This window comes from Perca fluviatilis, chromosome 5 (assembly GCF_010015445.1).
Source record: "Perca fluviatilis chromosome 5, GENO_Pfluv_1.0, whole genome shotgun sequence".
Classification (NCBI taxonomy): Eukaryota; Metazoa; Chordata; class Actinopteri; order Perciformes; family Percidae; genus Perca; species Perca fluviatilis.
Window position 1 is genome coordinate 36,840,880 of NC_053116.1, and position 25,424 is coordinate 36,866,303.

Sequence of the window (25,424 nt, forward strand, 5' to 3'; positions counted from 1 at the left end):
TCTTGGGTGGGAAAAAAAACTCTTTTTGGAGCCAGTGGAGTCGCCCCCTGCTGGAAATTAGATAGAATGCAGCTTTAAGGCACTTCAGCATTGGCTTCACTTTTGGAAGCTCCGTCCATTATTCTTATTTTTTACAGTCTATGATTGTGTTTACAGTTTGTTCCACAACACACAAGTTACCAAAAAAAGGTGTCAGCTGGCGCCCGGATATCTCAGTTGGTAGAGCAGGCGCCCATATATAGAGGAGGTTTACTCCTTAACGCAGGGGGCCCAGGTTTGACTCCAACCTGCGGCCCTTTGATGCATGTCATTCTCCCTCTCTCTCCCCTTTTCATGTCCTCATCTGTCCTCTCAAAAATAAAGGCCGAAAATGCCCAAAAAATAAAAGGTGTCAGCGGAGGGCCACAAAAGCTTAGATCGATCTCAAAGCAATGTCCAAATCTTTCCTATTTTAAAATTGCGTGAGCTATTTAAGGTAATTACCCAACCCTGCGCGGCCGGGTTGGCTCAGTTGGTAGAGCGGGCGCACGTATACGTAGAGGTTTGTGCCGAGGTCCAGAGTTCGGCCTGTGACGACTTCCTGCATGTCTTTCCCGTCTCTCTCCCCTTTCTCACTTAGCTGTCCTGTTCATTAAAATCGGAAATACCCCAAAAAATAATCTTTAAAAAAATGACCCAACCCTATAGGCATGAATATAATGCATCATGCTTATATTTGGGTGAGGGTTTTCTATTCATTCTATTCTATTTCTGAATTCAAAAGTGACTTCTCATTCTCTCTTGTAGGTTGGACTTTCTTTCGGTCTTACTGAACCAAAGAAAAGACTTTGTTCACTGGTGTTAGTGTGATTTACAGCCTCGGGTTTGATCCAGCCCCCCAGAGATGGAGTGATGATGATGATGATGATGATGTGCTGATGGGATGCTGCTCCTCCTACACCTCCTCTGTGTGGGCGTTGTTAAAAACTCCTGAAGCGGGGAGGCGGTGGGCTCATTTACGCACTGTGTTCCCCTCCCATTGGTCCCTCAATAGAAGCGGCTCTGATGCGCTGCGGTGACACAGCCAAGTCTGCGGCGATAAAAAGAAAAGGCGACGAGACGCGCAGGAGAACCACCAGTACTGGAGGGCGGATATTTGATCCGTAGATGCGTCTCTGCGAGTCTTAATACGGCTGGAAGTATCTGTCCATCTCCTGAGGTATACCGACTTATATACTTTATTGTCTTTCTGGTTACATTAAGTTATGACCACATTTTCATGTTTCTCTGCTTGGAGTTAAACAACAATTGCGCCAGTGCGCAATTACGCACTGCGCACAGGTCTATATATTCAATAACAAAGGCTGTTTAGATGAGTTATTATCAAAACTGACTACATTAAGAATGTTTTTAAAGTGTTTTAAGTTATTTTCTTTCGAACAGGTGAAGTTATTTCATGAATTTCTAACTCTGCGCTGGTCTAATCTCATCCAGACTCACCGGAACTGATTGGTTTTGGTGTGCATTTTATTTATTTGTGTGTGTGTGTGTGTCAGGGATCCGGTGAAGAATGGAGTGGTATGTCCTGGTGCTGATGCTGAGCTTGCCTTCGTCCCTCCGCGCAGACTGCTCTTCACAGTGTGAGAAATGCGTGCAGCAGCTCCTCAGCCCCGACGCCGCCTTCAGCAGCCTGGTAAAGATCAGACAACTTAAACACGGAGCTCATTTCCCATAGAGAGAGACAAAGGTGGTGGAGAACACCTGCTGCTGCTGCTGATGCTTGGAGAATGAATCGGGCTGGGCTGTTTCTCTGTTTCTTTGTTAAAATTAGGCAGCAAGAATTGGGTTGTGGACTTCTGCCTCGGTGGGTGATCATAATAATCCTGGGAAAATCTGGAAAATCATGGAATTTCAAAATTTCAAAAACGCATTGATTTGTCTCTCCCACAGAACTTAATTCACTTTATTATCATTTGAACGTCCTAAATCCTAAAGTTAAAGACACCAAACGTGTTAGGGTAAATATTGAGTGAATGTAGGCCATTGCCTAAATGAGGCACGATAGGATACATCTAGAATAAGTGTTGCGTAAACCTATGACATCTTTCACTCATACCTACGTAAGAATACCGCTTTAAGGAGGCAGACTGTGTGGTGCAAGCACTTTTATAAAGTATAAAGGCACTGACGTTAAGGATGAAATCGGGGTTCAGATTTTGTCCAGGTTGCTCAAACTGACGCCAACGCCTTAATCCAAGGTTCCAAAAAGAATCCAAAAAACCATGGAAACTCAGAATTTCCAAAACGCATTCGTTTAATTTTTCCAACAGAACTTCATTCGCGTTATTGCTATTGTTGCCATAAATCCTAAAGTTAAAGGGGACATTCTAAAACGCTTAACGTGAAAAAAAAAAAAAGGCTTAACGTGGTTTAATGCATACCTAAACAACGATCAGTGATCACCACATTTCTCTCTCATATTGCTCCTCATAACCACTGAAAACGGTAAAAAAAAAAAATCTAACCCAAAGTCCAATTATTTTGGACGTTATTTGACATTGGACAGACATAATGTGTGGTCTTAGAACTTTAAAACAGGTACTTAAGGGGAAATGTAAGGAGGAACATCTAATTTGCCCAAACTGACGCCAAACACTTAGTCTAGTCTTAGGTTATGGCTGATTCATTTCTAGGTCCTCAGAAATGTATTCAGCGAACAAAAAAGGTGTAACACTGACTTTTAGAAGGCCAAATGCTGATACAATATGTATGCAAGTGGCTGGTAGATTAGCTTCACTCACCAGCCCCCCCAAAAAACCCAATGGTAATCTATTGAGTGGCTGCAACATTTAAACATACACTAGCCATTTGTCTGTTGGACGAAACAAGTTCCTTTTGAACCCTGCCCACCATGCAACTCTCATGTATTGGTTTCACACCCTTCTATTTCTCCCTCTGTGTGTCCCGCAGTCGTGCAGTGCGGAGTGTGCGGGCCAGCCGCAGGGCTGCGGCCGTGAGGCTCCGGGGCTGGCCGACCTCAGCCAGGATGAAGCCGCTGCGCAGGAGGAGGAGGAGGAGAGCCAGCGGGCGGATCTGGTCAAACGCTACGGCGGCTTCATCAAGAGGATCGAGCGGAACAAAAAGAAAATCTTCGCCTCTCCGTGGCGCGACAATGTCATCGTGAAGCTCGGAGCGCTGCCCGACAAATACCAGGACTTGTGGAAGACGCTGGGGGAGAGAGATGTAGACGCGCCGCGGGACGCCGACGACGCTCCGGAGGACCGCGCGCTTCATACTTACGTTAAACGTTACGGCGGCTTTTTACGCAAATTCGGCCCCAAGTCGAAGAGGAGTAGTTCCGCGGAGCAGGAGAGCCAGGAGCCCGAGGAGCTGCACAAGCGCTACGGGGGCTTCCTGAGGAGGATCCGGCCGAAGTTGAACAACCTGAAGTGGGACAAGCGTTACGGAGGCTTTCTGCGCCGCAACTTCAAAATCTCTGCGCGCTCAGCCGAGGAGCCATATTACTCCTATGATGAGTTGAGCCTATAGATGAACCGTGCAGGGGATATAAGAAAAACTACACAGACCTTGTGCAGGTTGACTTGAAAAGACACCATTTAACCCTGAACGTATCATATGCCTGCTTATATTGCTTATTATAGCTTACTTTGTTGCCTCTCATCTCTGTGTTATATTGGCATCATCGTCTGTCATTCAATCAGTCAATAAATGATGCTTGTTTTAATAAAACAATGAATAAAAACCACTTTCCTGTATGCCCAGCAAGTTAAAAAAAGGCAATCTTGACTGATTTCAGCCTCGGTGCGCTCAGTCCGATCGCCGTCGTGTCAAACTCCATTTAGAATTCAGGCGATTTTATATTTTCTTACTAATCGACAGACTCATAATGGCTGGCTGTGTCTTTAATGAAAAGATCAGGAGAGGCTTTAAAATTCGGCGAAGACCATCATACACACGGAGTTAAACAGATTTTAATCTTGAATCAAAATTGATTCATATTCTAATTTTATACTTTGAGTAAAGGTAAACATAAAGGTGACATTTTAAGTAAAAGAGCCTACATTATGCTTGTTTTAATAAAACAATGAAAACAACCACTTTCCTGTATGCCAAAGTTAAAAGTCAACCTGCTTGACTGACTTCAGCCTCCGTGCGTTCCGTCCCGTCCCGTCGTGCCGAACTCCATTTAGAAGTCTGGCAATTTTATATTTTCTTACTTGTCGACGGACTCATGGACGTGGCTGGCTATGTATTTAAAAAAACAAGATCAAGAGAACAAGATACGCTCTTAAATTCGGCATATACACTGAGTTAAATACATTTGAAACTTAAATCCTAAATTTGGTTCATATTCTAGCCCAACTGTGTCCTATGAGTAAAGGTAGGCTAAACATAAAGGTGACATTTTAGTAAAAATAATGACATGCGTGGTGGGTTATCTTCGTGCCGAATTTATCCAGAATATTTCTCATAACTGACAAACAGGCCTGCACTTTTTTATGATGTGAGGTTATGTGATTTTCATTTTTTTTTTTTTTACTTAAAACTTTCACGTTCACTGTCATCCAGTGGTGTAGTCTAATGTATTGTAGTGAGTATACTGTAGCCTACTGTGTGTGTGTGTTTGTGTGTGTATATATATATATACATACATATCTGCCTTTGGGAGAGGGGGGTGGCATATCATAGTGGGGGGGGGGGGGTCTGGGCGTCCTCCCCCAAAGAAGTTTTGAGAATCAACGACTTCAATTCCTGTATTCGGATACACTTTTACGCACCCAGTTACGGTGGAAATACCTTTATTTAGCCTAAAAACACAGATGACAATTCAAAATATATAAAAATTATAATGGAAAGTATGTTGTTGCGGGTCAATGTGCATTTTTAATAGGGGTATATGGAAATCCTGGAGCTTTCTTAGCGGGTATACTGCGTATACCTGCGTATCACGTAGACTAGCTACACCGCTGCGTCATCCCACCGGAAATGTGGCGTGCGTGGGTCTGTGAAATCACATTAAGTGATCTAAACAAATACAAAGTTCAAACCATAGACTGTAACAGTCTATGGTTCAAACACGAGTAGTATTTCAATACACGAGTAGTATTTCAATAGTCGAGGCTTGATTATCCTGAAAAAAAAGCCTAAATAAACGTCTTTTGTAGTTGACGTCCATCCATTAAATGGTTCTACTGCGACGAAGAGACGATGAGTCGACAGATTCCTTATTTCTCCGTCATCCAAAACCAATCAAATGTTTGTGAACTAAAACGGAAGAGGCAGGTTGTTGTTGTTGTTGTTTATTTAGGAGATGTAGACAACAGAAGCTCAACCCTGAAGCATCTGAGTTTACTGGAGAACCGAAGACGCCTCAAGAAGTGAACAGTAACAGAAGAGTCCGTGACCAGTGACGTTGTTGCGCCATCTTGTGGGCAAAAGACAAACGTGTCACATAGGCGTAGATTTTAGGGGAGGGGGGTGCAACAGTGGTGTAGTCTAATGGATTGTAGTGGGTATAATGTAACACACACACACACACACACACACACACACACACACACACACACACACACACACACACACACACACACACACACACACACACACACACACACACACACACACAGTGCTGCTCATGAGTTTAGGAACCCATGCTAAAGTTGACTAAAAAGAGGAATAAAAAAAATCATCTTTTGGAAATTGATCTTAATGCCTTAATTGAAAAAAAAAACATTAGGAAAAATCCAATCTTTAAGGCCAACAATTTTCTTTGTGAATGAATAATGTATCGTAAATAAATAAATGTTCTTCCTTTAAAATACAGGAGGCATAAGTATACACACCCCTATGTTAAATTCCCATAAAGGCAGGCAGATGTTTATTTTGAAAGGCCAGTTATTTCATGGATCCAGGATACTATGCATCCTGATAAAGTTCCCTTGGCCTTTGGAATTAAAATAGCTACTTATGTCTTAAATGTGCGGTGAATGGAGGATGCTGGCGTTAGTAGGCGGAGCATTTGGGTCCTGTCGCTATGCACACACTACACACACTACGCACACACTACACACACTACGCACACACTACACACACTACGCACTGCGCTCAGCGAGGAGTGGGTCGATGAAAAGATGAGAAAAGTCTCTCTGCATGTTTGCAGTGTTAGGTTAGTTTGCTGTCACGTTACTCGACCCTGTATTTGTGAATCGGACATTGCACATTTTTAAGTTAGTATGTGGAAATCCTGGAGATTTCTTAGTGGGTATACTGGTATATCTGCGTATCACGCACAGTACAGGACAAAAGTTTGGACACACCTTCTCATTCAATGCGTTTCCTTTTTATTTTCATGACTATTTACATTGTAGATTCTCACTGAAGGCATCAAAACTATGAATGAACACATATGGAATTATGTACTTAACAAAAAAGTGTGAAATAACTGAAAACATGTCTTATATTTTAGATTCTTCAAAGTAGCCACCCTTTGCTTTTTTATTAATAAGGGAAAAACTTCCACTAATTAACCCTGACAAAGCACACCTGTGAAGGTAAAACCATTTCAGGTGACTACCTCATGAAGCTCATTGAGAGAACACCAAGGGTTTGCAGAGTTATCAAAAAAAGCAAAGGGTGGCTACTTTGAGGAATCTAAAATATAAGACATGTTTTCAGTTATTTCACACTTTTTTCTTAAGAACATAATTCCATATGTGTTCATTCATAGTTTTGATGCCTTCAGTGAGAATCTACAATGTAAATAGTCATGAAAATAAAGGAAATGCATTGAATGAGAAGGTGTGTCCAAACTTTTGGCCTGTACTGTAGACTACATCACTGCCCCCCAATATTTAGATGAGGTAGATGGAACCCCCTTTAAAAAATATGAAAGACAACCCACTCCCCAAAAGAGGTAAATACAACCGTTCAGGGGGCTCAAAACATGTACATATCCTTCTTAGGGTTGCGTTTTTTTTTCTCTCCAAAAGTTGAATGTGTCTCAACTTTACTACAACATTGAAGGAAAAACTAAAAACGAATATTCAAATCCAAAAATTGAGAATCGAACCCCTACCCAACAAACGGACATCTATATAGTCGGATATTCGGACCCAGACCTACTTCTTACCCAGAAGTACCCAGAAGTTACAACTACTCGCGTTACTATAAGAGTAGTTTTTTTTTTTTGTTGGTGTACTTTCAGGGAAAAACTGGCATGGCCATTTTTCAAAAGAAGTCCCCCGTGACCTCTCACCTCCAGATATCTGGGTAAACGATAAAAGGTCTCTGGGTACCCACGGGTCGCCCCTTTACAGACATGCCCACTTTATGATAATCCAGGCAGTTTTTCTTTGGCAACTATCATGTTTCTCACAGATTGTACAGATTTTTACACATTCTATTATTAAATTGCCTGGAACACAGAGCAAGTAGCTGACATCAATGGGGAAAAAAACTCATCAAGGGAGCATGCTCCCTCCTAGGTTTTTGGGCTGAGCCCCGAATGTTCACAAACTCTAGCTCCGCCCCTGATTAACACATGACAATTTAGCTAACTCCTTGTGATGAAGACATCGGGAAAAAGTTAGTAAGAGGACCTTGAGCTAAGATTTTTCTTCCTCCCTTACAAGTTTGAGATAAAGAAATGCACGCTTTAAAATATACAAGTCAAGTTTCTCTCTGAAGAACTTCTTGGAACTAGTGTTTGTAAAAAATTAATTCAAAATAAAAATAAAAATGACGTTACTCTTTGATTGGAGGGGGCATGAAGGGAAAACCAGAGGCACTCGTCTTCAGGAAAAATGTAAAATGCCTTAAATGCATCCGGCACGTTCTTGATAGAATCCGATCAAAAACAACTCGGACGCCTTTCGGCGCTGAAGTTGTCGAGATTAAAAACTGACGAAACAAAACATGGACGCCAACCGTCACATGTTCACGATCTGATTTTTAGCGCCTTGACTTTTTCCTTCATGTTTATCTCGGTCTGCCGGTTACTCCCAAACGATGAACCCATTCATTAACAATTACGTAACGATGCACAATTTGTTCTGGAAAACTTGAGCATTTATTACCAAACTGAACAATACTTCGTGGAATAAATCCCTACAGAAAACAGCTGTATCAAATATATTAGTTACAAATACATATTTACAGTAAAATCACTACTACGCGACATACACGCTCCTCGCACCAGACGCCATCTTGAAAAACGGAAGGACATCTAGGAGGAGGGCTCGTGTGTTGTGCTGACGATGCATGAAATGATCTGTGAGGGCGTTTCCACACTGGCCTGGTTTAGTTCGGCTGAATCGATCCCTGGACTGTCCACCCCCCCCACACTTTCCACTTTAAATGTAAAGTTATACCGCCACCTGAGCATCGCCCAAGCCTTCTTTCTGCTTTCTCTCATCAAAGTCACTTACCACCACTAATTAGACACGTACATATGCATGTACATGTATGAACATTCAAATGTAGAGTCTTAAGATGTGTGTGTAAATTAATTGTCTTTGGACTTGGCAACGACAACACAGCAGTCGCGCTCGTGGTGCGGACCGAAACAGCCGCTCGAATTACAAACTGGTTACGCTTCGGACTCGGTACGTTTCGTTTGCGGTGAGAACGCGGTCCGACCCAGCTACCGGGCGTACGCCGCAAGCCTGAGCTAAAAACGGCTCTTGTGGTCGGGCTGTGCTTTGCAATCTGCGAGGCGGCAGAGCTGCAAACTGTAGCGGCGTTCGACGTTTCGGTCACAGAAACAGACTGCTGTCACTCGCGTCTCCGAAGTCGAAGTTGGAGACGGACGCCGGCGGCAGAACACAGTCCCCGGTGAGCAGAGCAGACGTAGTGACGTACAGTACAGGCCAAAAGTCTGGACACACCTTCTCATTCAATGAGTTTCCTTTTTATTTTCATGACTATTTACATTGTAGATTCTCACTGAAGGCATCACAACTATGAATGAACACATATGGAATTATGTACTTAACAAAAAAGTGTGAAATAACTGAAAACATGTCTTATATTTTAGATTCTTCAAAGTAGCCACCCTTTGCTTTTTTATTAATAAGGGGAAAAACTTCCACTAATTAACCCTGACAAAGCACACCTGTGAAGGTAAAACCATTTCAGGTGACTACCTCATGAAGCTCATTGAGAGAACACCAAGGGTTTGCAGAGTTATCAAAAAAAGAAGGGTGGCTACTTTGAAGAATCTAAAATATAAGACATGTTTTCAGTAATTTCACACCTTTTGATAAGTACATAATTCCTAGGTTTCATTCATAGTTTTGATGCCTTCAGTGAGAATCTACAATGTAATAAATATAAAAATAAAAAGGAAACACATTGAATGAGAAGGTGTGTCCAAACTTTCGGCCTGTACTGTACATGTAGATGCAAGAAATACGCAATAGTCGGCAATCGCAATATCAACTGGCGCGAGAAACACGTCGCGAAATGCTGCGACATGTCGGAGAAGACGCACAGAGATTTTTGTGCAAGCAGAAAACAACATATCAGTATAAAACTGCACTTTAAAATGTAACTGTCATTCTTTTTGTTTATCGCAAGCAATATCGGTATCGCGATATTCAACAACGTTATCGTGCATCGCACATTTTCCTCATATCGTGCAGCCCTAGTCCAGAACACAGGACCTTCTTCCTGTTTTTACTTTCTTGCTCCCGCCTCCTCCCACACATCTGACCAATAAGCGGAGGGAACGTTCTCGCGTGGTTTGTAGCGATACGTTTTCACCTGCTTGGATTTTTCTCGGTGGGAAACGCAACGGAACCGATGAAGGAAAACGCTCCAAGTTTACAAACTCGTCAACAGACTCGAACCAGATCAAAAACCAACTACAGGTGTGAAAACGCCCTAAAAGTCAAAGTGTGGACAAACCTTCAGCCATCACAGCGAATGCACATTCAAGTCCAAAATAATGAAGCTGGGAGACAATTGGGAGAAGAACAGCTGGCGTTTGCCTCACTGCTGCTGCTCGGGCTGCTCCCCGTCTCCCTCGTTAGCCGGCTCTGTCTGACCGCCATCATCGCCGTCAGCAACAGCCTGGCCTTCCTCCTGAGAATCGTCTGCAGAGCTCGCGGTGGCATCCATCACGCCGATGCTGCCGACCTGCTGCTGGACGCCGCACTGCGCCATGGCCAAGCTCTGCAGCCCGGCCGGCAGCGTCACCAGCTGGAACTGAGGGCCGACCACTTTGACGAAGGCCGAGGCGGGGGAGCCGCCGGTCGCGCACTCCTGACCCGCCGCCGCCGACAGCACGGTCAGGTTAGAGCCGTCGGACGCCAGCTCGGACCCGGAGAGCGTGGAGGTCAGGAAGGTGTAGCCGCCCAGGTTGGCGGCGCCGGGCGGCGCTCCAGCCACCGTCAGCACCTTGCCCAGCGGCAGGCCGGACAGCTGGCTGAGAGGCAGCGCGATCTGGGCGGGCGCGGCGTTGACCGAGGCCGGGCCGGAGACGGCGCGGGTCAGCCGCGGGCGCTTGGGCGTAGGGGGCGCGGGGACCGGGGTGAGGGTCATCAGGACGTTGTTGAGGTGCTGCGATTTGCTCTTCAGCTCTTTGGCTCGCTTCCTGTGCTCGTCACACTGCTGCTCCAGAGCTACAGAAAGGAGAGAGAAATATGTACAAACACACACACAGGTTTGTATCAGACGGCAACTTTTTCTGATATTTACTTACACTAGGAAAAGTGCTTTGGTGTTGCTTTAAAGGGTAACTTAGTTTTTTGTTTTGTTTTTCAACCTAGACCCTATTTCCCCATGTTTTTGGGTCTAAGTGACTGATGGGAACAATCTTTGAAACTGGTCCAGTATTAAACACGTATTTCATGACTTTGTGGTGATGTCTGAAGGTCTACCATGGACTCTGTAACCTTGGTTACCTTGTTTCAAGCCATTCTAGCGCGGTATAGAAAGCCTGCAGGAAGACTCGGCTCGATTTCTGCCAGTTCTCATTAATATTCAACAAGCTAAGCTGTCTGAATCTGATTGGCTAACAGCTAGCCAATGAGAGCCTGGCTGTCAGTAATCCTTTACCCAGCCCAACTGGGCGAGCTCATGAATAGTAATGAGCTCAGGCAGCATGATGTCAGACTGACCAGCTCTTGTGATTGGTCTGATTTCTCTGCTTATTTCTGTTCAGTGGCTAGAGCTGACAGAGGAGGTAGCAGTTCATTTTCACATTCACAACATAACACAAACACATATGGACCTGACAGATTTCAAAAAATACAAGTAAAAACAGTTTTGTATGGCAGGGCACCTTTAAGTAAGACGATACAGACTGCAATGTAAGTTATTGGGCAATTGCGCACCTTCAATTTACGTCCTCTAAAAGTTCTGTTTTTGCCGCTGACAGGCTCAGATTATTATTTTAAGTCTCTGACAACATTATGGAAAGGATCCCTACAGAGAGAGACCTTTTAGTTAAAGAGTAAGATCATTTTTGTTTAACATGACACATCCCCGCAATCACTCTCGCCAAACCCACCAGACTCCATTTAAATAAACAGTAATTTTATCATCGTAAAACACATTTCATTCAAAATCGACAAAAACTAAATAAAACTATTAAAAGCCGTCTTGGATCATCTTTCCACTGTTCCAACAATCACCACTCTGGTTTGGTTGAAATAAATCCTTAATTCACCCATTTACATGTGGAGATATGCTGGCTCTATACACACTAAAAGTCCTGATTATTTACATGGAGTCTGGTGGAGATATGCTGGCTCTACACACGCTAAAAGTCCTGATTATTTACATGGAGTCTGGTGGAGATATGCTGGCTCTATACACGCTAAAAGTCCTGATTATTTACATGGAGTCTGGTGGAGATATGCTGGCTCTATACACGCTAAAAGTCCTGATTATTTACATGGAGTCTGGTGGAGATATGCTGGCTCTATACACGCTAAAAGTCCTGATTATTTACATGGAGTCTGGTGGAAATATGCTGGCTCTATACACGCTAAAAGTCTTTGGTTTGGATATAGCGATTTCATAGCTGTTTCTGGTTAAACAAAAAGGATCTTACTCTTTAACAAAAAGGTCTATCTCTGCAGGGATCCTTTCCATAATGTTGTCATACAATTAAAATAATAATCTGAACCTCTCAGCAGCAAAAACAGAACTTTTTTTTAGTGGACAAAATACTGGACCAATTTCAAAGACTTTTGTTCACATTATTCACTTAGACACCAATGCACGGGAAGATAATGTGAAGGTTGAAAAAAAGCAAGGAAATTACCCTTTAACACCTTGATACAGAACACAGGGTCGTAATTTCTCTAATGCAAAACACAGATGTTTCAGGTATCAAAAAATATGATTCTATCGTTGAGTGAATCGGAGATTCTTGTACTGACCGGCGAGGCTGCGAGTGTACTGCTCTCTGTAGCGGTCCATCTGGCTCTTATGGCTGGCCAGGACCTTCTTCACTAGGTCCAACATCCCAAAGTTCTGCACTATGTTGTTGAGCAAAACAGCATCTGGAAAAAAACACAACAATTCAGTGTTCAATGGGAACATTAAAGCTAAAGTTAAAAACATTAAAAGGGGAATTTCCAGGTGTCGGGGAGAACTGATGCATATGTAGAAGTTCTGGAAAGCCTTTAGTGTCCACAGAGGGAGCTGTGTGGAGTCTGAAACTGCGCCGATTCGGGGCGGAAGATCACAAGTTTGAAAATGAAAAAATGAAAAGTTTGAAAAGTAAATAAATCGGGAGTGGAGTTAGAAAGAAGTGAGACCTCTGTAGCCCGCCGCTCGTCTCTGCTGCAGCTAAAGGCTCCAGGCTACATTAGCTGCTAGTAGCGTTAACACATCCAAATCTCTTCACTTTCGGTTATTCGGGCCACGCCGCCATTGTAAATTAGGACAGCTCGTTTACAGGAAATAAATCATAAGGACAATTATTTGGGTCGATTTTGGAATCAAGATTATTTAACACGATTACTCGTTGACTTTAGGAAAGATGCTGCATTTATTGAACTTAAAAAAAAACAGTCAAACTGTTAAACAAATCAACCCTGAAAACACGAGATGAGTGTGACAAAAAAAAACTTAAACAATGAGAGTCCACCTGCGATGCTGATCAGAAGGGCCACACGGAGTCTGCGGATGCAGAAGTTTCCACAGATTGGAAAAGGAGAACGCGGAAATAAGTAGAGGGAAATAAGTAGAGGGAAATAAGTAGAGGGAAATAAGTAGAGGGAAATGAGTAGAGGGAAATAAGTAGAGGGAAATAAGTAGAGGGAAATAAGTAGAGGGAAATAAGTAGAGGGAAATGAGTAGAGGGAAATGAGTAGAGGGAAATAAGTAGAGGGAAATAAGTAGAGGGAAATGCGACGCTGCGAGGTGTAATTACATTTTTGGGGAGGTGCACGTCAGGCTGTCGGGTCCGTATCTACAGTACAGGCCAAAAGTTTGGACACACTTTCTCATTCAATGCGTTTCCTTTTAATTTTCATTACTATTTACATTGTAGATTCTCACTGAAGGCATCAAAACTATGAATGAACACATATGGAATTATGTACTTAACAAAAAAGTGTGAAATAACTGAAAACATGTCTTATATTTTAGATTCTTCAAAAGCCATAGCCTTTGCTTTTTATTAATAAGGGGAAAAACTTCCACTAATTAACCCTGACTAAGCACACCTGTGAAGTGAAAACCATTTCAGGTGACTACCTCATGAAGCTCATTGAGAGAACACCAAGGGTTTGCAGAGTTATCAAAAAAAGCAAAGGGTGGCTACTTTGAGGAATCTAAAATATAAGACATGTTTTCAGTTTTTTCACACTTTTTTGTTAAGTACATAATTCCATATGTGTTCATTCATAGTTTTGATGCCTTCAGTGAGAATCTACAATGTAAATAGTCATGAAAATAAAAAGGAAACACATTGAATGAAAAGGTGTGTCCAAACTTTTGGTCTGTACTGTACGTATGGCAAAGATTCAGCGCAGAACCATGAATCTAGCTTAAGGGCGGAGGGAACGTTGGGTGTGTTACCGCTAGCTAGCTAACTGCAAAGTCGGATTTCCCAGTGCTGCGTTAAAACAGTGTCGGAAATTATACAATCATTCCAAAATGAACGCAGTAAACATTGCTGGGAACTACTGGCTGGGACTGTGTGGAGTTAGTATGTTCTCCTGGTGTTCTTGGGCCAAGTCTATAATGTTCATTTCTACTGCACCAATTACATGGTTGACTAGAGTTGGACCTTCTGCTTTTTTGTTGTTGTTGTAGGCAACTCTGCATGTGCACGTATGTGTGTGTGTGTGTCTGTCTGTGTGTCTTTGTCTTTGTGTGTGTGTGTGTGTGTGTGTGTGTGTGTGTGTGTGTTTATCTTTGTGTCTGTCTGTCTGTCTGTCTGTGTGTGTGTATATCTTTGTGTCTGTCTGTCTGTCTGTCTGTCTGTCTGTCTGTCTGTGTGTGTGTGTGTCTGTCTGTGTCTTTGTGTGTGTGTGGGTGTGTGTGTGAGTGTCTGTGTGTGTGTGTGTGTGTGTGTGTGTGTGTGTGTGTGTATCTTTGTGTCTGTCTGTGTGTGTGTGTGTGTCTGTCTGTGTGTGTGTGGGTGGCTGTCTGTGTGTGTGTGTGTCTGTGTGTGTGTGTGTGAGTGTCTGTGTGTGTGTGTATCTTTGTGTCTGTCTGTGTGTGTGTGTGTGTGTCTGTGTGTGTGTGTCTGTCTGTGTCTTTGTGTGTGTCTGTCTGTGTGTGTGTGTCTGTGTGTGTGTGTGTGTATGTGTGTGTGTGTCTGTCTGTGTCTTTGTGTGTGTCTGTCTGTGTCTTTGTGTGTGTCTGTCTGTGTGTGTGTGTCTGTCTGTGTGTGTGTGTGTGTGTCTGTGTGTGTGTGTCTGTCTGTGTCTTTGTGTGTGTCTGTCTGTGTGTGTGTGTGTGTGTGTGTATGTGTGTGTGTGTGTCTGTGTGTGTTTCTTACCTTTGACCTGAAGGGGTGGGTCACACACTCTCTCCTGCAACCCCTTCAGCACCTCCTGCAGCTCCTTCTGGAAGTCCTCCACCACCTCATCCAGCAGTCCAGCCTCCTTCACCGCACGCCAGAACGCCACAGAGTCCTCTGGAGAGGCAGACAGGCAGACAGACAGACAGACAGACAGACACATTATAAAGAAAAACAACAGTCTACTCAACCAGTTCATTCCACATGATGGAGAATGTTTGTGCAGGTTTTCTGATCACCTCCGATGGCTGTGACCCACTCTGACGTTTCCTCCACCTCCGGAAACGAGGCCGCTGCTCCGTTCACTACGACACAAACGGCAAACACGAGACTTAGACTCACACAAACTAAAGGTCTAAATCTGTTGCTCTGTTCATTCTGGGTTACAATGCAGATTTTGAATTATGGCTCGGAAGCTTTTGCACCCGGACAGCAATTTGACAATTTCATTTCGTTGTCAACTCACCGTGTTGCTACTTTTGTTCGTTCCTTGGGCCGGACTTTGAGAAGCGCTGCTTTAAAGCTAACTATTACTTTAGCGAACTATTTGATGACTGTTTAGTAAGTAGGCCTACTTTTAGCGAACCCTCTCAGCCGCTATGCGATACTTTTAGCTATTTCAATTGTTGAGTTACTACGTTATTATTATTTCTACCATTTATTCATTACTTTTAGCTAACTACCGGTTTAAACTTCTGTTCTCTGCTCTACGTCTCGTGTTCAGGTGTTACAGCTGATATACCCTTTTGATTGAATCATTACTTCTATTTTTTTTTTCTCAATTAGTTGAGCTGCTCCACAATCTTTCCACTTTCTACCCCCCCCCGGCAACAGCACAAGTACACCCCGGGATACAAGTACCCCTGGTTGGAAATTACAGCAGCAACAGACCCAGCGCTGAGAAGAGAATGAACCCTGAACTAGTGCGACGGCTGAGGCTGTGGAGCTTACAATCAGCCGACGAGGGGGTGGCAGGAACCAGTTCGGCAGACTGATCGCTGCTGATGGACACTTTGGTTCCCACCAGGTCTATCTTAGTGCTGCGGCACGTGTTGGAGCAGACCTTTGAATGTTGGTAGAAGTCCAGCTCACCCGAGTCCATGATCTTCCTGTGAAATGACATATGATAAAAGGCTTTTTTATAATAGGCACGATGCATGACTTCAGGATACACTACTTGGGTCTGAGATAGGAGGGAAAAAAACCTCTCTGGGTTGTTTGCATTTCTTTAAAATGCTGAGCTCCGGACGCAGCGACGGTGGCTCTGCTACATAGTCTCGGGAAGGAACTTGTTTTGGTGGAACATTTGCAATAGAAAAAAGCCACAAATAGTGTTTTTCTGCAATTTTATTAGCCTGGGAAAAACCAAGAGCCCATTCAAGCCCATTTCCAATTTTTCCAAATCGAGGCACCAATCAGAACCGCTGAGGCGGGCTCTACACGATGACGATAGCGCAGCGGCGATGAAGCAGATTTTGTACATAACAACGATGGCTGCCGCCGTGGAACATCACTCGTTCTAATCAGCTATCGCGTCTGTTTTAAGCAATTTGAACATTTCCTTTTTGCTAAAAACTGAACACTTGAAGCCTTTTCATATCTAAAAAAAAAGATGTCGCCGTCTTGCCGACTGGATTCAGCAGAAATCTGATATATCAGCTTGCCACTTCATCGCTCCGATTGGTTGAAGGACTACCCAATTGCGCCCAGAGGCATTTGAGCGGCGTCCGTTGGAAATGGGCTGTGAATGAAGCTTCACCAGACCCACTCTCAGTTACAACTGAGAAGGGTCTGGGGTCAACCAGGCTACAAAACGCCACATACAATATTAAATGAAGTTAACTGTTGACACAGTACAGTAACTGTGAGCTATTTAAATGAGCTGATACATGGTTAAACCTCATTGGCTCTTACCAGTGTATCTCCGTGTGTAATTTGTCCACAACAATCCCACCAATCGCTCCCAAAACGTCCCAGTTAGAGAGGAAACACCCTAAACATATTCTTTGTAAATCTTTACAATCATTCCCCGAAAAGAATCGAGCGGGCCTGCCTTGTTGCACCATTTCAGCGTGTTATTTTCAGCGTGTTATTTTCAGCATGCTATCTCAAAGTTTGTTGTTGTTTCCCGAAGGGGACAGAGTTTGAGAACGGCGACACACGAAGAGACTTTTCTAAAAGTAAAATAAATACTACAATGCCAAACCTTTCCATTAGAAGATCTGAATTAAACATTTAGCTTAAAAGTATGTAAGTATTAGCAGAGAAGTCGTAGACACAAACACTGTAAACAGATAACAAAACCAACCCGATTTTCTCCAGAATGTTTCCATGAAACGGGCAAATAAATACATGGAGGTTTTGTTGAGTACATGTTGCATAAAGAAGGAGGCTTTAGGGTTTGTATCCAATGATATCAAACCGAGTTAAATTCCCTAGTTAGTGTATTTAATTTGATGAGTCCAGACCTGAGCATGGTGCCGTTGAGGCGGATGGCTCTCTTCCAGTCCTTCAGAGTGGATTTCCCTGCTAAACACACAAACTCCTTTGGGCTGATGAGCTGCTCATTATACTGTTTAAAGAGGCAAAAAAAAAAAACTTCATGAGTTGTCGATAATCCACTTAATCCTAAACTTAAAGGGTAATTGTCTTGTTTTTTTTTTACCTGAACGTGAATATTTCCCCAATGCATTAGTGTCTAAGTGACTAATGTGAACAAAATGTTTTGAAATTGGTCCAGTATTGAGCGAGAACGCTGTGACCGGCAGCCGCTAACCAGGCTGCAACGTAAATGTGCCCCATCAATTTCCTGTCTGTGCCGCTGAGAGACTCAGATTATTATTCGAAGTGTCTGACGACATTATAGAAAGGATCCCTACAGAGGTAGACCTTTTTGATAAAGAGTAAGATCCTTTTTGTTGAACATGAAACTGCCCCGAAATCGCCATCACCAAACCCACCAGACTCCATTTAAATAAACCTAACTTTCAGTGAACCAAGACGGCTTTTGATGGGTTTTATTTGGTTCCTTTTGACTTTGAATGAAGTGTGTTTCACTATGATAAAATTACTGGTTTATTTAAATAGGGCTGGCGGGTTTTGGTGATTTCAGAGCGGTTTCATGTCAAACAAAAAGGCCCAATAACTTACAGTGCAGCTTGTTTCGCCGCTGCAGCGTCCTCGCTTAATACTTAGACACAGAAACATAGGAAAATAGGGTCCAGGTTGAAAAAATAAAAATGAAGCAACACCAAAGCACTTTTCCTATTCGGTCCCCCTACAGGTAGGAAGCGGAATTGTGTCCATTATGTCTTATTCAAACTACAGATCCGCTACCCGATCTGGCAAATTTGCATAGTGTGGTTATAGCCGACAGAGAGCCGCAAAGCGAATGCAGCAGTGCCGTTCACCCCATTACGAGTTGATGGACCATGGACCATTTTGGAAACATTATTTTAAAAGGTACAAAAGAATCTTTGGTGTTGCTTTAAACTACATTTCCTTGTTCGTAAATCTAGATGTTTACACAGCTGTTGTTTCCAGATGATGTGTGTGTACCTGGACACATTTGACATTGATCCCAGGGCAGACAAACTTCTTCCAGACCAGCGTGGCTCGGGTGTCTCCACAGGTGATCGGGTAGAAGACATCAGCTTCCACATCCACCTCCTCAGATAACTTCACTGCAGAGACAAGAGAGACAAAAACACCCCCATACAGCCGTCGAGTCAGTTCTTACATCTGATCACTAGGGTTGGGTATCGTTTGTTTTTTTTTCGATTCCGGTTCTAAATCGATACTTTTAAAACGGTGCCGGTGCCTGAACCGGTACTTTTCAATAAAGTTAATAAAAAAAGAAGAAGAAAAAAAAATAAGGGTAGTAAACAACAGTCAGTGACTTGTTTATTGCTAAGGCCATGGTCAAAATTAAAGATTTAATAATAATGTAATAACTGTAACAATAACTTATTTCACCAGTATATTGCTGTTGAACCCCAGATGGGAAAAGGGTATTTTACAATTACTGTGAATGCACCACGAGGCTACCTGTTTTAAGTGAATGCACCGTCTGTGTTGTTTAATTCCGACAATGGCAGCTGCAAGTGAACGCACCGTCTGTGTTGTTTAATTCCGACAACGGCAGCTGCGAGTGAGCGCACCGTCTGTGTTGTTTAATTCCGACGACGGCAGCTGCAAGTGAACGCACCGTCTGTGTTGTTTAATTCCGACCATATAAACATAGTACTACTAGTACTACTAGTACTACTAGTACTACTAGTACTACTAGTACTACTACTGTATATCTATGAATTCCGACAACGGCAGCAGCTGCTGCGCTGCATTGCAGACTGTTACATCCTGTTGAAGTCCTCCACAGTGAAATACCGTCACACTTTACACTGTTTAACGTTAGCTGTCAGCATTTTACCGGTGTTTAATCCAGCTGCTAGCTAAATCTAGGCTAACGTTACATGCTGTCAGGTGTAGTGTAAAGTCAAGCACCGAAATGAGGCACCGAAACTTTCGTTCTTATTCGGTCTCGTTACTACCGTTTACGTCGGCACCGGTTCCCTATTGGCACCGAGTTTCGGTACCCAACCCTACTGATCACACAAACTGGGAGACATAAAAAGTATTTACAACCTTGATATAAAGATTATTATGGGACTTGAATCACAGAGACTGGAAAGGCTGCACTGACTGAAACATACAACGCTGTTGGGATTTGTTTATTTTATTTACTTCACAAGAGGATCACAGATAAAACTCTTCATTGCATTAATTTACGTCAGGGGGGCGGCCTCTAGCTCACCCAGTAAGAGCGTTCGCCCCATGTAGGCTGAGTCCTGCAGCGGCGCAGGGTTTGAATCCGACCTGCTGCGTGTCATCCCCCCCATCTCTCCCCCCCTTTCATGTCTATCCACTTTCAAATAAAGGGAAAAGCCCCAAAAAATAATCTTTAAGGATTGATATTTGTAAGGGGCCAGATTTGCCCCGCAGGCCTTGAGTTTGACACATGCGATTTACATGATTCCAGTTTACAATAAAGCAGGACTAAAGCTGAACTTTGGCTAAAAGAGTGTTAAGATCTACTAAAAACTGATGATCACGTGCTACTGAACTGCCATGTTTTACAAAAGGTTAATAAAGTCCTGCGGGTCACATTACCAATGACAGCCTCTTCCCTCGACAGCGAGTCTGCTCCGCTGGCCTCAGCTTCTGCTTCTTCCACCGGTGCCACTGTGAGGATTTCCTCCCTGGAAAACCATACGGAAAAACAACATGGTCTTTAAAAAGGTGCACTATGAGTTCCTGCATGGTTTCAGCGCAATTTCATTTTTGTCTCAAATCGTAGGCATCAGTCCTTGATCCGCTAGCTATAGATATATATATATATATATATATATATATATATATATATATATATATATATATATATATATATATATATATATATATATATACACACACACACACACACACACACACACACACACACACACACTACAGGCCAAAAGTTTGGACACACCTTCTCATTCAATGCGTTTTCTTTTTATTTTCATGACTATTTACATTGTAGATTCTCACTGAAGGCATCAAAACTATGAATGAACACATATGGAATTATGTACTTAACAAAAAAGTGTGAAATAACTGAAAACATGTCTTAGATTTTAGATTCTTCAAAGTAGCCACCCTTTGCTTTTTTTATTAATAAGGGACAAACTTCCTCTAATTAACCCTGACAAAGCACACCTGTGAAGGTAAAACCATTTCAGGTGACTACCTCATGAAGCTCATTGAGAGAACACCAAGGGTTTGCAGAGTTATCAAAAAAAGCAAAGGGTGGCTACTTTGAAGAATCTAAAATATAAGACATGTTTTCAGTTATTTCACACTTTTTTGTTAAGTACATAATTCCATATGTGTTCATTCATAGTTTTGATGCCTTCAGTGAGAATCTACAATGTAAAGTCATGAAAATAAAGAAACACATTGAATGAGAAGGTGTGTCCAAACTTTTGGCCTGTACTGTATATATATTTAATATGAAGTAACCAGTGTGCTAGTAGCATAATAGTGCAATATTGTAATGTGTGAGGTAATGAGTTATCTCACACACAGCTGTGAATTGTTGTACAGGTTTATGGAGCTCTACAACAGGACAATCTCCTCAGAGGCTCCCACTCTGTTCTGTGTGGGCGTGTCTGTCTGTCTGTCTGTCTGTCTGTCTGTCTGTCTGTCTGTGTGTGTGTGTGTGTGTGTGTGTGTGTGTGCGCAGTGAGTATGTTACCCAGGTTGAGGAGTCATCTCTGCCGTCACCAGCACTGCTTTGTCCTCCTCCACCACAGAGGGGAGGTCCTCTGCCGCTGTTTCTGGGATGGTGACGATCACAATGTCGCCCATTTCCTGCATGCTGACCTCTGATGACGCCATGGAGGACAGATGGAGCTTCACAACGAAAAGTATCACAGCAGAGCGGGAACAACGGTTGTTAATATCATTTGGATACTGGAAACGGTTGAGCAATTACAAGAAAAGGGTTTACCTGATATGTTAAATCCAAAACTGGCAACAAACCTTGTACTTAAAAGGGTAATTTGTCTTTTTTGTTTTTTTAACCAAGACCTATTTTCTCATGCATTTGCCCAAGTGACTAATGGGAACAATTGAAATTGGTCCAGTATTGAGTGAGAACGCTGTAACCGGCAGCTGTGGACCAGGCTGCAATGTAACCTTAAAGTGATGGTTCGGAGTAATTTCACCCTAGGGTCCTTTGCACCATGACCTCGAGCCAAACACCCCCCCAGAAGCTTTTTTCACCTGGGTCTAACATTGGGAGAGTTAGCGTAGAGTAGCGTTATCAGCTGAATAGCTTAGCGCAGGGGCTAATGGACCCACGTTTGTATCTTGTAAGTTACCCCACTAATAATACCCGAAATGATACCAAACGTCTACAGTAGTACAAATAGGTTATGTACTCATAAAACGATGGATTGGAAAGTTTGTAAGTACACCAGAAGTTTATGTAAATAACACTTGCCTGCTGGCTTCTGCTCTCTGCTGCTGCTGTTACTACCGGGCAGTAAGAGTGCTTAGGTGTTATTTACAGCTACAAGTGTTATTTACATAAACTTCTGGTGTACTTACAAACTTTCCAATCCATCGTTTTATGAGTGCATAACCTGTTTGTACTAGTGTAGACGCGTTGGTATCATTCGCATATTAGTGGGGTTAATGATAGACACACCGGATCCATTAGCCCCTGCGCTAAGCTATTCAGCTGATAACGCTACTCTACGCTAACCATCCCAATGTTCGACCCAGGTGAAAAAAGCTTCTGGGGGGGTGTTTGGCTCGAGGTCATGGTGCAAAGGACCCTAGGGTGAATTACTCCGAACAATCACTTTAAGGGCAAATGCGCATCTTCAATTTACGTCCACTAAAAGTGCTGTTTTTACTGCTGACAGGCTCAGATTATTATTCTACGTGTCTGACAATATTATGGACAGGATAGCTACAGAGATAGACCTTTGTGTTAAAGAGTAAAAACCTTCTTGTTTAACAAGAAACAGCTCAGAAATTACCCTCACCAAACCCACCAGACTCCATATAAACAAACAGGACTTTTAGCGTGTATAGAGCCAGCATATCTCCACATGTAAATGGGTGAATTAAGGATTTATTTTAACCAAACCAGAGTGGCGATTGTTGGAGCAGTGGAAAGGCGATCCAAGATGGCTTTTGATTTTGTTTCTTTCGACTCAGAATAAAGTGTGTTCTACAATAATAAAATTACTGTTTATTTAAATGGAGTCTGGTGGTATTAGACAACTATTGATTAATCTTTGCAGCTCTAGTTTTTAGAGTAATTAAAATTAGCCTCAAATTTACCAGCTGCAACATTACAGTAGTAAAAATATAAGTAATGCCTCAAAAGTCTGGTTTAACAGATAGCCTACTCAAATAAAATAAAATAAAGTCCCCTCTCTTTCTCTATCGGGGCTTAGCGCCGCCCAGGACAACTGTGATTGGTTTAAAGAAATACAAACAAGCTAGAGCGTTTCCCCTGAATACTTGTAGTATTTATACACTGTGGTATTTACCTGATGATAGTACATTTACCTGATGAAGGTCTGAGACCGAAACGTTGTATTTTTCTTCTAAATAAATTATTGTTTGCGTAATGGTCAGTGTGCAGGATTTTCTCTAAAAATGTTGATCTGCTACTTTTGATCATATCCTACGCACCTGCCCGACAAAAGAGGTGTGCAAAAAAGCTTTCTTACGTATTACTATTAAGTAAAATAGCCTGAATACTACTTCCGCCGCTGGCTACAACAGTCAAATCAAGAGGCAAATTAAAGACACTCAGGAGAGCAATGGGGAAGAATATGCAACACATTTGAAATACAGAAAGGGAGACAATAGTATACACTCTTCGGACTTAACTATTAAGACTTAACTTTTGGTAATGACATATGGTTTTAAACTTCAAAACATAATGTTACCGGATAAGTGTGGTAGTCATACGTGCCTGCATCCGGGCTAGATAACGGTGAGGTTAAACATTTTAAAGTCTAAACATACAAGCATACTGGGTGCTACAGCTACAGCTAGCATCATATTGTTTTTTAGATAGATTAGATTCAACTGTATTGATGTATTATTGTGCAGAGTACAAGTACAAAGACAGTGAAATGCAGTTTGCGTCCAACCAGAAGTGCAAAAAAAAAAAAAGCAGAAAAGTGCAATGTGATATACAAGTATAGACAGGTGGACAGGACAGGACAAGAAATGTATTGCAGTGTTATAAGAGCAGAATAAATATGGTTATGTAATATGAACAATGTATGAACAACATGTACAGATATGTGCAATGTAGTAGCAGTGGCATTATACTAGTAGTAAGAATAACAGATATATGCAGTGTATTAACAGAATATATAATAAGAAAAACAAAAAATATGGATATACTGAATGAACCATATCGACAGATATATGTATATGTAGTACAGCTATGTGCAGTGTGGTAACATTATAAGAGTAGTAAGAATAAGTGTATGTACAGGATGAATAGTATGAAGAGCAGTAGAATGTATGTAATCTATGTATAGAGCTGGGCGATATGGAAAAAAACTAATATCACGATATTGTTGACCAAATACCTCGATATCGATATTGCGGCGATATTGTAGCGTTGACAATTGGTGCTTACAAAAACATATTTACACAATGAGATTTTTGGTCAATAATCATCATTAATGTGTATATAATAACTAAATGGGTAAAGGCAAATAATAGAAGCTAGTCTGGTACATTCAAAAAATTACATCACTCTACTGTAATCCAGCCATTGCAGGGACAGATATTACAATATCTAAAATCTAAGATGATATCTTGTCTCATATCACGATATTGATATAATATCGATATATTGCCCAGCTCTAGCTATGTATAGGTGTAATTACAGTGTAATTACAGTGTGTATGTCTTGTTTGTATGAGTTATATATTATATATTTTTGCTTTTGCTCTTACCATTTTCGTAAAGTAAGTTGTTTTTTTATTGTTGTTGTTTTGTTTGTTTGTTTTTTCTTCTGTTTGACTGCCACTGCAAGGTCAGTGTCTATTTCTGTACCTGGACTCGAGGACCCCCTCGAAAACGAGATGGTTCATCTCAAGGGGTTATTCCTCCGCAATAAAATAAATGTCAAATGTATAGGTGTAATTACAGTATGTAGGCCTACATCTGTAAATAAATAAATAGTACATTATGGGTGGGGTAGGGTAGAGCAAATATATATATATATATATATATATATATATATATATATATATATATATATATATATATATATCATCAACAATAACAGTGAAGGAAACTTTAGATCAGCATGCTGCTGTAAAGCTACATAATGAGAGTATAACGTCATATACGACGTGTAAATCGTGGTGGCTTAAAATACGTTTCTATAACTTTAACGTTACACCAAGAGTAATTTAAACTTGTATACGTTTTGAATGCAATGTGATGTGCCCTCTTCTTTACGTTAGCTAGGAGTGAACGATACCTTATATAACACATATATTTGAGTATTTGAGATGTTGTATAAATCTTACCTTTAGGTTTTAGGTCGTTAGTTGGTGAACGTTGCCTCGGCTTGTTGAAAATATGAGCGTTGACTGTTAGCCCCACCGGATGGTTGCTAGCTAGCTAACGTTAGCTTTACTCGGAGCTAGCTAAAATGAATAAAGTACAGTGTTAATAGTTAACGTTAGGTCCATTGAGCTGGCAGGTGTCTCGCTCATAGTTCAAATAAAATACAGCCGCCCACCTACTAAATGTTTTGGGGACTACACGTGCAATACATTTAATTTCATCTGCACTAGACTGGATGTTGGTTACTCTTTTATTCTTCTTCTTCTTCTTCTTC

At 42.0% G+C, this 25,424-nt stretch overlaps 2 protein-coding genes across 2 annotated transcripts; one reads left to right on the forward strand and one right to left on the reverse strand.

Annotated features, from left to right (window-relative positions):
• Positions 1-1,022: 1,022 nt before the first annotated feature.
• pdyn (prodynorphin) lies at positions 1,023-3,775 on the forward strand. The gene is made up of 3 exons (XM_039799464.1): positions 1,023-1,198; positions 1,536-1,672; positions 2,950-3,775. Exons 2-3 carry the CDS (start codon positions 1,550-1,552, stop codon positions 3,526-3,528), a joined length of 702 nt encoding a protein of 233 aa, XP_039655398.1. The 5' UTR covers positions 1,023-1,198; positions 1,536-1,549; the 3' UTR covers positions 3,529-3,775.
• Positions 3,776-9,970: 6,195 nt separating this feature from the next.
• Positions 9,971-25,423, reverse strand: gmeb2 (glucocorticoid modulatory element binding protein 2). The gene is made up of 10 exons (XM_039800964.1): positions 25,111-25,423; positions 21,282-21,439; positions 20,156-20,244; positions 18,545-18,669; positions 17,455-17,558; positions 15,938-16,095; positions 15,226-15,291; positions 14,966-15,103; positions 12,390-12,512; positions 9,971-10,622 (listed from the first exon to the last, which is right to left on the reverse strand). Exons 2-10 carry the CDS (start codon positions 21,422-21,424, stop codon positions 9,991-9,993), a joined length of 1,578 nt encoding a protein of 525 aa, XP_039656898.1. The 5' UTR covers positions 21,425-21,439; positions 25,111-25,423; the 3' UTR covers positions 9,971-9,990.
• Between the last annotated feature and the right edge of the window lies 1 nt (position 25,424).

Excerpts from the sequence above, each read along its gene's own strand:
- gmeb2 (XM_039800964.1), bottom strand. The coding sequence starts at position 21,424 with ATGGCGTCATCAGAGGTCAGCATGCAGGAAATGGGCGACATTGTGATC. Across the intron at positions 15,104-15,225 it reads GTGGGTCACAGCCATCGGAG|AGGACTCTGTGGCGTTCTGG; the intron begins GTGATCAGAAAA and ends CTGCCTCTCCAG. Across the intron at positions 10,623-12,389 it reads GTACACTCGCAGCCTCGCCG|CTCTGGAGCAGCAGTGTGAC; the intron begins GTCAGTACAAGA and ends TCCTTTCTGTAG.
- pdyn (XM_039799464.1), top strand. The coding sequence starts at position 1,550 with ATGGAGTGGTATGTCCTGGTGCTGATGCTGAGCTTGCCTTCGTCCCTC. Across the intron at positions 1,673-2,949 it reads ACGCCGCCTTCAGCAGCCTG|TCGTGCAGTGCGGAGTGTGC; the intron begins GTAAAGATCAGA and ends TGTGTCCCGCAG.